This window comes from Corvus brachyrhynchos, unplaced genomic scaffold (assembly GCF_000691975.1).
Source record: "Corvus brachyrhynchos isolate BGI_N302 unplaced genomic scaffold, ASM69197v1 scaffold31, whole genome shotgun sequence".
In the NCBI taxonomy this organism is placed as follows: Eukaryota; Metazoa; Chordata; class Aves; order Passeriformes; family Corvidae; genus Corvus; species Corvus brachyrhynchos.
The window spans coordinates 2,617,202-2,630,196 of NW_008236196.1; the positions used below are offsets into that span (position 1 = coordinate 2,617,202).

At 35.0% G+C, this 12,995-nt stretch overlaps 1 protein-coding gene across 3 annotated transcripts in view; it reads right to left on the reverse strand.

Moving 5' to 3' along the window:
- SDCCAG8 (serologically defined colon cancer antigen 8) overlaps window positions 1–12,995 on the reverse strand; it is a 102,939-nt gene that overhangs the window by 70,650 nt on the left and 19,294 nt on the right. For all 3 annotated transcript variants that reach the window (XR_001863949.1, XM_017740246.1, XM_017740243.1), the window contains exon 12: window positions 10,595–10,711. Coding sequence is in view for 2 of the 3 variants with exons in the window: in XM_017740246.1 (XP_017595735.1) it covers window positions 10,595–10,711 (117 nt within the window). In the remaining variant the exon portion in view is untranslated. The remainder of the gene's footprint in view (window positions 1–10,594; window positions 10,712–12,995) is intronic.

Consider the following 12,995-nt stretch of genomic DNA (forward strand, 5'->3'; position numbering starts at 1 on the left):
CCCCCAAGAGCACTCAACAAAGGTTCATGAAGGAAATTTTAACTGGAATTTAAATGTTACCTTGTTTATCACATGCACCTCCTACCAAATAATATTGGGAATTCCAAGTTCAAATGCAAAGATAGTAAAATTATCTACAAAATCATTAATAGTCTTCCCTTCAAAAGAATATAACAACCTATTACACTAACAGAATTTTTTAAAATCAGGTGCTCAAAGATATTCAGTTGCAAATGCTTTGCATTTTCACTTTTCATGGACTTTTGTGTATTTTAAATGGAAGTCTCAGTGGGTTCTCTATTCTTCTTAACAGTAGCAGTTCATAGGTGTTATTTCTCCATCCATAATAAACAGGGACATGAAGTCTTCACTGTCATTACAAGTTAAAGATAGGGAAGTTCTGCAACATTCCTAAAATTTGCTTTAAAAGTACATCCCTTCAGCACACCTTTAAACAACCCCAAACCACACATTAGTCCAAAAGCATCAGCTAAGTACTTAAAAAAAGCACAACCACAGCTGAGAACATAAATACACTCTAGATCACTCCTTGAGGGAAACGTTTCAAGGAACAGATGGGCTTTACACCATTGCCTCGAGTTAAACAGGCTCAGTCAGGTTTTGACACAGACCCACAGAAGGAAGCAAATTCCAAGTGCAAGAACCTCTGGTGAAAATGTTTCGTTTCCATCAGCCAGATGTTGAACCTTCAGGGCTGAACTCAAGAACACATACATAGCTTTCACTTGTCATGAAAGTGCAGGGGGAAATTCTCAGATAGGGAAGTGTCACTTCATGACAGATCTTTAAATATTCACAGGTGTCTTATAATTTCTATTAGAAGTATCAAGAAAACAAACATGTGGCTTGTAGAACAATTTTACTTGTGCTATTTTCATCAGTAATTCCAAAATCCAGTATCAGCTCCTTTACACTCATGTACACATGTACATACGTTTGTGCACATGTGTAGGTATATACAGACATACATAAACATCTTAAAATACCAATGTTTGGAGGTACTTGCACCATGAGCTATATGAAGAATAGGAATTCTACACAAGAATTCTGGTAATGACCATGGCAGAAACAGCAGACAACCTCATGAGAAAGGGATGGCAGAAAAATGCCACCCAAAAAACCACGTGAACAGCAACTCAGAAACAGCCAGTCCAGGTATATTTAGATTTATCAACTAAATTATTCTTTTTGAAACACCAAAACATGTTCATTCAAAATAATTTGGTAGGAGCCACACACCACACCACATTTACAGGCTGCAAACAGACCAGACTCTCAACACTGTGGGATACTTCAGTTTAAAAACTCAGGTAATAATTTGAAACATGAACACTCAGAATCTGAGACATGTTCATGTAATAAAAAACAACCCTCTTCTCCCTCCTATCAACAATAATAGTCTCACAAATACACTCTGTCCTGAATTCTGAAATATGTATAGTCCATCATTAGGTCATCACAATGTAATTGGGATTTAATCTACAGAGAAATTACAGAATCAATGAGTCTTCTTCACTGTTTCTGCAGGGAACCTTATCAGCACCGTTTTTCCCAACTTTTACTCAGAATAATTTTCATGTTACTTCAGTTACCATTTCTTCTATCAGGAAGCTGCAAGCAGTTCTGTTGCTGCTATCCAGGCCCCAGTGTAATTGTAGGGACAGAAACAGAAACAAACCACCAACTAAAGCATTTTGCTGACAGCTCTGTTTCTCATGCAGTGTTAATTTGATCCCTCAGTGCCTATCACCTGTGATACAGCTTTTTTACCACATGATCAGAAAGTTATTTCTTCAAGGTACTTAACTTTTCAATGTATGTGAGAGACAAGAGATGGAGCACAGAACTGCAAAAAGACAGATGACAATCTTGCATTTAAGAAAATCTGAAACAGATTTTCAGTATAACAAGGAACAGAATTATCATAATGTATACGTACAACAAGACTACATTAAGGTTAGAACAGGCAACTTCTGGTGTTTAACTCTGCAACTTTAATGTTCTTATTACTTCTGCACATAATTTCAAAAGTACTATTTAATATGTCTTGTTCTGCAGTTGCCCAAACTCCCAGGAATATCAATAGGCACTTTGCCATGGAAAGATGGCAGGCTAAACCTCTCCATTATTAGTAAGCTGAAACACACTAACACCATCCTGCATCCATATTCAGCTCAGTTACACAAAAGAAGTTTTACTTAAACAAAAATGAAGGATTGGTGAAGTATCACTGAAGTAAATTTTTATTCTAAATCAATTATTCTTTTTTCAGTATTACCACCAGCCACCTTTTATATTTTAAGTTTTCCACTTTGGAGCATGTAGGACCGTATTGTATCTTTTCTTGAAGTGTTTCACTTCTCATTCATTAGTTTGTGATGCATTTAAAAATTATCTTCAGATTTTCACAATGCATTTTTAGGGGAACACACTGGAGATGCTCATTCAGTGACATAAATGCAGCTTACTGGAAAACATAAAAGATGATTTCTCAAACACTGAGTCAACCTATCTGACATTATCTTCACCTAAAAATACTTATGCATGTTGCAAAAATGTGCTTTTTAATTAACTAGACATCTCTATCTCTATCTCTGTTAAATCTGATTAAATTAAATAATAATTTCATTCAAAAGAAGTCAAATTAAAGATTAAAGTAATTATTTAATTCTTTTCATACTGATGCTGATTCTATTGTATGCAAAAAATACAACTTAATACTTCAAACTAGCAGATGTTTTCCATAGAATTTTACATAACAGCAAACTGACAGAGAAGACAAATACTTTTTTTTTAACAAATGAGAATGATTAAGTCGTGATACAAGAACTTGTACTCTGAAGAAAATGCAAAAAACAGCTTTAGAAGACTTCTAAAAAAAAGAAAAATAAACTGAAATCAAATTAATTCTTAAGTGATTGATGACATTTACTGTTGTCCCAGTATGTTCAGACATCAGGTAAAAAACATACACAGTATAAACTAAAAAGTAAATTCTGCACTGACTGTATAATTGCCCAAATTCTGCAGTAAAATAACTCTGGAGAGTAAAATATTCATGTGAATTTACAATACTTTTTTTTTGTTTCATACTTCATTTGCCACCCTTACTAAAAGATTAAAGGGGCATAAAATAGAAGCAAAAATAGAAGAAAAAATATAGAGTAATAGAAGGTGAAATATAATCACTTTGGTTGTTAGTATTTGAATGTACATCCCCAAAAGGCAATCAGCATCTATAAAAACAGACACACTTCAAGTTAATACACTTTTACAGGCCATGATGCTCATAAGCTTAGCTTCATTTACTAAAGTAGCCTTCAAAGCAGTGAGACCAGTGATAGTGCTCAGGATGAAGTCTTTCAAAGAGGTGCCCCCAGTACGGCCTTGCACATACATTTAAATACTATGTACACCATTGACAGGAAATTTTTGCACTATTTAACACTGATCTCAATCCATGTTGCCTTCCATACCTAATAATAACACTAATTAATCAGGGACAGAACTAATTGGATTTTCTTATTTATTATTATTTTTTAATTTAAAAAAATCAACAAAACAAGATTGGTAGCAAGATTTCAAGTGTTTCACCTGGATTACTATCAGTCCATATGCAGCAGGGGTCATTTGCAGTCATTTCTATCCTAATCCTGATATCAATCAAGCAACTCTAGGTTCAGAGTGGTCTCTAAACCTCAGACCTCCCAGGCATGGCCATCTGACATAGCATATTGCACCTGAAGAACTATCCAACTTTGTAAAGAGAGTGAGGGCCATCACAAGGTTAACCCCCACCACATCCCAACAAGGGCTTTCTCCCTTTTGCATTCTATTTGAATTACTGCTGCTTCCCATTCAAATCTGAATGAGGATACAAAGTACTCATGAAAACTACGCGTGGTTTCAAAGGAGAAACCTCCTTTCTGGAAGTAGATTTATTTTAAAGCCGTGAGAATATACAAATATGTATACAAGGCTTCAAAGAGTTCACAAAGACCACCTCTTTCTAAGAGGCTAAGTCACAAAAAACCACAGGACTACTGCAAATTCTGCAAATCATTTAGCCTAAAATAGGAATCTGAAAACCTTTCCTGACAGGAAAGGCAAGTAACCTGACCAGAAACACAAAAAGTCGCCCCAAGAAACACACATGGCTCCTCTGGGAAGTTTTTTTCTGTATGGCTAGCTCACAAATCAATTGATCTCTGGAGACCAGAGGGACAAACGAAGACATAGCCTAGACAAGCAAAGCAGGCTGTGATTTCTTGGATGGCTGTCATCCTAACCAGATCTGGTGGGACTGTTGGATTCCTCAAAGACAAGTAGTTTTGTGACCCCTTTGTCACTTGTACTGCAAAGTGTGACAGCACCTGGCAGGACCACACACCTTGTGCACTCCACTAAAGGGCACAGCCTCAAGACAGGAGCCATCACCTAAGCAAAAGCCATCAGCCTTTCTCAGAGCAGCCATCTCTGCTTCCAAACTGATGGAGAATTAAGAGAGACAGGACCCTGCAGTTTGCTAGGAAGAGCAGGGGTGCTGGTAGAACTTCGTGGGAATAGCATGGAGGGTGGATGCGCTTAGAGGAACACACTTTAAATCTCACTGAAGCAAACTTGTTACCTGCAGTTGTTAGCTGGGGCAAGAAAAAAATTTATGTTGCATAGTATATATTTATGAGTATTCACTCACATTAATTAATTAATTAAGAAATAATCTTTAAGGTCTGTCCTTGTGCAAATTCTTGGAGAGCACCATGGTCCCTGTGGATAAATACCCATGGAAATGACAAGAGTGAATGGCTGAAACATACTATACAAGGATTTTACCTCATCATTTCCATGAAAATATTTGCTTTTAATTTTCCAAAATATCTGAACTGCAATACTATTTCAGGAACAAAACTTCCAATCCCATAGATATTATTACAGTCACATTTTAACAGAGAACATTGCTGTACTACAGATTAACTCAGCAGCTACCAGCAGAGATAAGAAAGTGATTTTGTTCACAGTGGAACAAGATGATTTTTTTTGTTAATGTATTGCACAGGGAGGAGATGGGGGACAATGAGGTAGTGCAAAATACATGGTTCACTTGCTGATAAAAATTTCAGAAAAGGAAGGATGCATGTAGAAAGAAGGAAGGGGAAGATTACACCTACTTTATTATTGAAAACTAGGAGAGAACAAAACCTGTTCCTTTTATCCTTTCAAACACTATTTAAGACTACTGATGTGAGATTGGTTCTTACTTCCTGGACAGCATTAAGGAGTAGCTGAAAAGAATACCTATGCAATAATGACTGACAAGTGACAGGGACTTTTACACTCTTTTTCTTCTGATTGTTGACACAATGACTATTGATAAAACAACCACTTTTTCTAGTCAGAGAAGAAGAAAAAAACCCCAACAGAAACCAAGCATTTTTTAAAGTATGTATACCCACTATATCAAGAGATGTGCAATTCTTTTCCTACTCTGAATAATTTTTAATGCACAGACACAATTTTCTCTTTCCATATACTGTGGGGTGACATCTCTGTGGATGCCAGAATATGGATCAAGGTTACATGGGCCAACCTACACCTATGAACAATAAAATCCCAATCCTGTGTTATTCCTCTTAGCAGGCCAGATGCTTAGGGGAAGCAGACCTGTACAGAAAATGCAGACAAGTGAGTACAGAAAAGTCTACTACTGGGAATCCTAGTCCCAAGGATTTTTTCTTAAGGAAATCGGTAATATTTAATGAAGGCTGCTCATACCACTGACCCTTGAGGAATGGATGGCTGACAGAGGAAAGCTATGCCATAGCAGCAGCAGCAGCCCTATTATATTTTTATATATATGGCAGGCTTGCAGGTTAATATCTTCCTCAAAACTCGTGAGATGAGCTAGTAAGTTCAGCTACAAAGAAAAGAATGATGTTCCTCCTGAGCAGGCCAGAAAATTCCTATCAAAGCAAGGCTTAAAGTACTGCCATTTTACTCCTTATTTACTCATTTTCAAATTAATGCACTGAATGCCCAAAACACAAAATTATTAATTAGGAAGAGTTCAGTTACAGTAAAGGTTATCACATTTCCTTAATGCTTTCTTGTCCAAAAGCAATTTGGGTTTGCTACTTTTAAGACCATTATACTCAAGGTCAGACCAAGTGAGAAAATTTCATGCTAAGAGTTTCAAGCTGTCTTCTGAGTTTTGGGGTATTTCTCCCTGCTAAATATTACTCAAGTATACATTTACTGATTTAATAGAGTTTCTTTTCAAAAGAGAACTTCCAGAGCATCTTCATAACTAATGAGGAAACAGAATATCAGATATAAATATAGACTGTTACAATAATACACATAACGCATAATCCTATCTTCACCAGTTATTAAAACTTGCAAGTTTCAAAACATCTGGTGATATGCTGAATGTCACAGCTGTTGAAAACTCTAGTATTTTAAAACCTGACTCATGAAAGCTTGATATCTATTCATAAAAAGACATTTCAATGAATCAGGGTCTTCACAAGGTGTTACTGGTCTTGTTTTGGATACTCTGAAGCATTTCCAGGATATATACCCAAATTCTTGGCCTGAATTATTTTTGATGAAGACAGAGTCAGTAATCTCTCCTCTTGTAACATCTAAATTAGGTTACTATAAATCACAGATTTATGACAAATGAGATAAACATTCCCAAAATACCCTTTGGCAAAATGCTTTTGGACTGCAATTTTGCCAGATTTTTATTTGTCTGCAAAATTGTCAGTCTATAATGTACAGAGGCATCATTTAGGTTCTGTCATACTGCAGAAAAATACTTTGGTGTGTAGCTCTTCCTATTTGTATAGGTTATGCATGTCTGTGAGTCTCAACTTCTTTTTATTTGGACTCATGAACAGCCATGCAGGCAACTCTTAAAAACTGGTGGGTTTTAGTACAGTGCTTCTGGAGCTTTTAATTCTGTCACCTACAAGGTAGGCAACAGAATTCTGTAATCCCCCACTTCAAACTGTATCTGCCCAAACTATATCTGCCCAAATGTAAAGGTTTTTTTACAGGTTAAGATTACTAGCTTGGATTTATTTCTACACAAAGCATTTATCTGATTCCATAAAACATGATAAAGCAAAATTGAAAAGCTGCAGTTAGTTTCCAGAGTTGGATTTAACATGTCCTGTTACTTTATTGCAAGGACACCACAACTCCCAGTGGAGCCATGCTACTGGTAAGAACTATCTAATAAGGATGACACCCAAATTGGCTTGGACAGCAGAAACCAATATTAAAAACTGTTTTCACTTCTACATGCTGAAGCTTGCAAGATTTTATAAGCCAAATATAAATTATTTCAGATAAACAGAAAGCAAATTATTAACAGTGAACTTCATTTTTATTTTTATAAGGCAAGGCTGAAAAGAGCAAGTGATGTTAATCTGAGGAACAATTTCATAGTGTGTCAAAAGTATGATTTCTGTTAGAAATGCATAAATTATGCCATGCAGTGCTTACAAATTAACAAAAAAGTATTATAAAAGTGAAGCCCTGCTGTGTCAAATATGCCACACAATTTTTGTTCTAATAACAGCAATTTAGGTTAGGGCGTGACTTTTCTCTGATATAGCTGTGCTAGTACAACCCCTAGTGTGGACACAGTTTACTGCCATGAAGGCATTATATTCGTGTAATTTATAAAGCTTGCTCCTAAGCAGTAAAAGTATTAAGTAATGCACTGTTATTTCAGAACAGCTACATCCACAATGGGAGGGCTGGCTGAGAGAGGAAAAGAGAGGGCAGTAGGTTATGCTACTTTACAACATATCGGGCCAGATGAACAGATGTGGTTTTTGTGTAGAGAAACTGTGTGGTACATGTCTTTCCCCCCACCTCCCTCCATAATCCTGATGTTAATCAGGATCATGATGGATGATATTACGAAACAGTTATTCAATTTAAATGGTAACATTGCTCATTGCTTCTTAATTTTTAAGAAATATTCACGTAAAATGTTAATAACAGAGAGTTATAACAGATATTGACATGTGGGTATTAGTCCTAACCAAACAATAAAGATAGGAAAAAAGACATTAGGATAAAGAGAGTAAGACCAAAGATATATACTCTCTTTAGGTTTCCTAAAATGATGTAAGTTCAATTTTGAATAAGATTTATAAATACCAGCATATGATAAATATCAACCTGTATTTACTTGACATATAGATGTGTGTGCCTGATGATCCTAAATTGTACATGTGGGGCTTTCTGCCTATTCTGACACACCTGAATAATTTTAATCCTTTTTTAAAAGTCACTACATGTAAACTAAAAAATATTTTCCAAACTGAAATTTATCCACAGCACAATTAAAAATACAATTATACCTCAAGAAACAGTAAACTTGCTCTCAATGTTAAAAGGCAATCCAAAACATGATCCTTTGCTTTTAAAAGAGAAAAAGCCATCATTTAATACAGAATAGCATGAAAATACTCATACATTATTGTCTCTCTACTTTAAAAAAAAATAAATATGTATTTATTATGAACAGATGGTGGCCAAGGAAGGTATCAGCTCTGTCTCTTAGCCAGAAGGTCAGGTCATGGCTGAGAGACCAAAGAACAATTATTGTTTGCTATTCAGTGCCACATAAGATAAAACATTTCAGGTTTTCTTTAAATATAAAGATAGATGTGATTGAACTGTTCTCATTTTTTATAAACAAAATAATTTGCAATGACTTATCAACACTTGTAAAAATTTGATTTAAAAATCCCCAGCCAACCAGCAACAACAACAGAATAAGGCATTCTAACACTCTCCTTGGGTTGCCTTTGATGTTTAAATAATTCTAGGACCTATACAGAACTTTTTGGGTTACTGGAGCCACAGCTATAAAACAGCTGCTAGATACGGAGTCTGACAATTTCAAAATTGCATGTTTTCCTTTTTTTTGACAAGCCAACAATCATATTTGAACAATATAATAACATAATTACTGAATATCTACTTTGTTTCTAATTATCTAATAATTTTTGCTGATAGGAACTTTCCCTCTCATCATTTCAATTTATATAAAATTATAAATCACCACATTTTGGTGTATTCAGCCCCACACTGATTAATATATACCAGTATGTCGATACATGAGGTTAAAATATTTTGTTAAATTTTGTAATTTGTTCAAAAGGCAATCCTCAAGCAAGTTGGAGAACAGGATTTAAAATCCAAGATACTTCTTCAAGTATCTTATTAAACACATCCTGTTTTATTTGTATGCCAAGATTATGCCAACTCTTTTATCTGTGATATCTGTCAAGACACAGACGACAAGCCTGTTTTTTGTTTTTCAGTGTCCTTAGGCCTAAAGGATGCAGGAGTGAAAAAAAAAGCAAACCTTGAAAAAAAGAATGCTTTAAGACCTCTGTTTTTCTGCACTGTATGATTTTCTATACATGTTGAAGGGTTATTTCACCTAATAAGCTCCTCCTTTGGATTTTACATATATTTTCATTACAACTTGAATTAATATTGCTTCCAGACTAAGGTTGCATTATTAATTTAATAAACTTACTGTCCTACATGAAGCTTTTGAGTAACTGGTAATTAAAAATTTAATTTTTGAAATACTTTATTTTCCCCCTACATATATTCTTATACAGGGAATGATTTGTTCAGTTATTTACAAGAAAAAGAATGATGCAAAACCTGTTGGATAGGCTGCTCAAATAACAAAAAGCATATTAAAAAAATCATCCTCATGTGCATCTTACATATCTGTGTATTTAGAAGACTCTTATGTGCAAATCACAACTTATGAGGAATACTGAAAGTTTGAAGTCCTAGAGAAAAATTGATAGAATCTCAAGAAAAAGGGCACCTCAAAAGATGCAGATTACACCTGTTCAAGCTGTTTGCCAAGTATGTTGCAGGTTACTCTAATAATCTTTCTTACTGCATGGGATGTTTTCTCACAAACTACCTAAGGCATATACTGGTTTTTGTATTATTATAAAACCCAGTTTTAGATAAGCAACAGTTAATGCCAAGTGGAATTTTTCTATAGTTATTATTTTTCTAGAAGGTTACTTTTGTTTTGGTTTTGTTTTTTTAAACTTTTTTATGAATCCCAGCATTCAGTAACATTGAATCTTTAAAGAAATTGGAAGATAAATAATTTTCATTTTTGGTATCATTAGGTTATGTTTAGAGTCTTTAATGTTCTGTTAGACTGCATGTATAGGTAATTACGTGTGGATTTATTTGTGAGAAAAAGTGTATAAACACATGTATACAGTACATAGAATTTAAGTAGCTTGTATGAATAATATGATAGAGTAATTCTATATGAAAGCATGGAATGAGTGATGCGCAAAACTGAACATACTAGGGCTGAAAACAAGATTAAGATAACCAAGAGGTATTTATTTAGCAGTAAAATCTGGCTTTTTGCCATTAATTTAGAAACCATTTAACAGTAATAAATGACCACTATTAGAAAAATGAATCATTCCAGCTTCTGAAAAAACCCTACTTAGGTTACTAATAACTGCAAAGTTATAGCAGTATTATCTCTTACCTGGTCCTTAATTTCAAGCTCCCTTATAGTTTTTGTTCTGTACTCTCTGAGCTCCTTTTCTGCCTCATCCTTCTTCATTTTGGTTTGATTCAACTGATAGCGCATTTCTCCACACACCTGTTAGATTACACAGACAACATGATCTGTAGCTTGAAGAATCCATAGACCAGGGTTTGCAATTAGATCTTTTGGTGCCCTCTACAGGTCGTTGAAATGCAACATATTTTTAATTTACAGATATTTTGGGTCTACAAATGGTAAATGTTTTTACATAGAAAGGTGGATCTGAATTCTATATATAGTAATTAACTTTGACATATGCAGTACCTTCTAGATTCAAATATATTTGGATCAAGATTTTGCTAAGTATAAATACTTATGCTCTAAATACATGTCACTAGATACAGTTAGATGACAGTTGCTGGTTTTATATTCTTCTCTCATTCTCTGTAAAATCCCAAGAAAGTCTATGTCAACATGTTCAAAACCTAGAAGTAAAGCATCTATCACACTCCTAAATAAAGGTGTATTTTAACTTGCCAATTTTACGCTGTTGAGAAAGAAATTGTTTAAATGTTAACACAATAATTTTCAAAGTTTGATCAGAGCATTACAAACTTATTGCAAACTGAAGATAATGTCTTTAAAAAATAATGTCTGATTTAAACAGATACATGGTCCAGAAGAAATGGATCAAAGCAACACTTCAAGAAATTTACACAATTATTCTCTGATGTTGCAGGGTTTGTTATATTACCCCCTCAATCCTTTCCAACTGGCAGTTCAACTTCAGACAATCTGTGAAGGGGTTAGGAGAAAGTGAAAGAAATAGAAAAAACCAAAACAAAACCAGAAGATCACTAATCCCTTCCACATAACTATACTGCTGTGCTGGGTTGTTATTCTTCCATTTTCAATCTAAGCTGTCCCCTTTTTGTCCTTATCCTGTGCCATCACCTCCAATTTGTGCCTGTTCATTTCACCTTAATTAACCATCCAAATACGTGCACATGCCTTAGTGAGAATGCAAATGTGTTTACTCACAGCTCCTCTTAGTCAACTTTCTTCCCAACTCACTCTACTTTCCTGCCTTGCCTATAGTCTTTTAGCACTTGCTCCTTAAATGTACATCCTTTTAATTTGCTGCTACAATCCTCTGTGCTTCTCAAAAACGTTCTCACATATTCTACAACCCAAATTAATTTCTGTTTTTCAGTCTTATACCTCTTCTCATTTTCACTTTTTTTTTTTCTCCTTAAAAAAAAAGTGGGGAAAAAGTAAATATGCATACCGCAATGAAATCACTCTAGCAAAAAACTAAACCAACTGTCATAACTTTTAAAAAGTAGCATCACTTATAAATTCAAAGGACAGCTTGTGAATTTAGCCATTGCAAATAACACAAAGCAGCAAATGCTCTGAAGAATGGCAAAGTTCTAAAGCATTTTTTAAACACGAAAATATTATATGCAACTAAAAAAAATCTTGAGATGCAACTGCATGGCTTGCAAACCCTGGCTTTCTACCTCCTCCTTCCTTTACCTGAGGGATGTAACAAAATGCAGTATGTCACTTCCTCCAAGTGAAACTAAAAAAATACAGCAATCCTTGCCTTCAGCTCCCCCATACATTGTACAAAGGGAATAACACAGAAGAATCAGCAGATGGTGCTGTCCTAATAATGGATTTTTCAGTCTCCTAAGGAAAGAAGGAAATAGATCCTCACTCCATATTTTCTTTCCCTGACTTCTGGTGCATGAAGGAAAACAATAATTAGGATAAAACTCAAAACGAAAGTGTTGCTATTTTCTGTTTTTAATAAAGGCAAACTGAGTTTGGAAACAAGAAGTCAGATTCACAAGCAAAAATATCACATAGACAATGAAAATGTCAGGGTGATGCACAGAGTCCCGTCAGCTCAGTGGTTGGGAGGTTCCTCCAGGATTTTCAAGACTTCTCAGTTTAGTACAGGGACACAAATGAAGTTTTCCAATCTCTCCGGACAATGCAATTAAAATACAGCATAGACTATTGCAAGTTGACCACCCATTCACCTTTGTGTTAACATTAACTGAAGCAGAGACTGGAACCACAGTATCATCTCCTGAGAGATAACGTCAAATTGGTAGGGTACAATATTATTCTTTTCAGACCAATGAATATTTGTACCTACTGCCTCTTTCACCACCTCCTCACCCCTGCAAGTGGTGCTAGTCACTTGTGAACCCAGCCTGAAAGACCAGAAGTGTGTTTCAGACTTGGTAAATCAAACCATTCTGACATTCTTAAAATACTCATTTGTCTTTCAGTTAAAGTGAAATTCAATTTTCTAGTATGTTGGGATGACTTTTTGCTATGAATTTTCTGCAATACTTTCACCTCTTTCTATCAGCCAGGTCAG